The 1,263-nt window shown below is 58.5% G+C and overlaps 1 protein-coding gene across 1 annotated transcript in view; it reads left to right on the forward strand.

The window, feature by feature from the left end:
- Positions 1-1,263, forward strand: part of PYGB (phosphorylase, glycogen; brain) — a gene marked incomplete at its 5' end in the record, with an annotated part of 15,045 nt that overhangs the window by 1,573 nt on the left and 12,209 nt on the right. Inside the window, one exon of the mRNA XM_010135391.1 lies at positions 543-621. Coding sequence (XP_010133693.1) covers positions 543-621 — 79 coding nt within the window. The remainder of the gene's footprint in view (positions 1-542; positions 622-1,263) is intronic.

The raw sequence follows: 1,263 nt of genomic DNA on the forward strand, positions 1-1,263 counted from the left end.
CGCCTGGGACGCGGGCCGGGGGGGAGCCTGCAGCAGGCTAGGCAGGAAGCGGAAGGTGCAGAGTGTAACGGTGAGCGCTGCAGTAACCAGCTGCTAGCAGGGTTGTGCTCTTCCTCAAGGACTGGCTGGGCACGAGCAGAGGGGTGGCGTGCGTACCTGGGCAGGACTCGGCAGTCCCTTGCGCACCAACTTGGCTGTTCATCATCCCGTCTCCAATGGCGAGTTCAGTGGAAGGGTCTCCTGGCATGAGGGGCTGCCAGGAGATGAGTATTTTGTTTGAGGTCTGTAAGGAAGCCTAGTTCACGGGAAAGTGATGTTTGATGATGGGCTAAACTGTTTTCCAATTAATTTAGCTGCCCAGAGAGCAGAGGCTGGTGAGATGCTTGAGGGAGGGGACAGTGGGGGGATGCAGAGAACCGCCAGGGGTTTAATTTCCTGTGGTGAGGGTTGTTTTGGGATACGTGTTTGCCTTTGTTGGGGAGCAGCTCAAGGGCACGGGCTTCAGGTGATGACATATTCTGCTGTGGCTCTTTCCCCAATAGTTGGGTTTGGACTTGGAGGAGCTGGAAGAAATTGAAGAAGATGCTGGGCTGGGAAATGGAGGCCTGGGCCGCCTGGCAGGTAATACGGGTAGAGAGAAGCACCCCCTCCTCATGCAGCGCGCATGGGAACTGAGCGTAGCTGTCAGGCCCTCACCACTGGCACCACAACAGGACAGCGTGCAGACAGCTTGCGTCGCCCCTCAGCCCTTCAGCAGCACGGCACCCTCCTGCCTGCTTCTGGCTGGCCAGAAACGAGCCCACTCTCTGGCGAGAGCACCCAGGTGTAGCCGTGCAGCCTGCAGCTCAGCAGCAGGGCTGCAGCTGAGCACGGCTGGCTGGAGCCTTTCTCCTCGCCTCCCTGTGGAGTTTCTCACTTTTCAGAGGCACCCGAGCAGATTGTGGGCTGCTCTTTTAGTCTGCCTATCCCACGGTACTGCTGGAGACGCCCCAGTGCCGCACAAATGCCAGGGCTGAGCTTCACCAGCTGCCCCAGCCTGCAAGCTGGAGCGGTTTGCTTTGAAAGCAGTAATAGCGAAGTAGCTGGTGGGGCAGCCTGCGGGGCTCAGAAGCCCTCCTTTCCTGGGCTGGGAGGTTTAGAACAAGGTCTGGGCACCTCAGGCAAGTTTTGAAGATCTCTCACTTTAACAAAGCTGGGTTTGGGGCTTCGATGACCTGTCCTTGTCACCAGCAGCTTTGGGCTGTTCATAGTGGCTCCCCCGCG

The sequence above is a fragment of the Buceros rhinoceros genome, unplaced genomic scaffold (genome assembly GCF_000710305.1).
Source record: "Buceros rhinoceros silvestris isolate BGI_N320 unplaced genomic scaffold, ASM71030v1 scaffold5354, whole genome shotgun sequence".
NCBI classification, from domain to species: Eukaryota; Metazoa; Chordata; class Aves; order Bucerotiformes; family Bucerotidae; genus Buceros; species Buceros rhinoceros.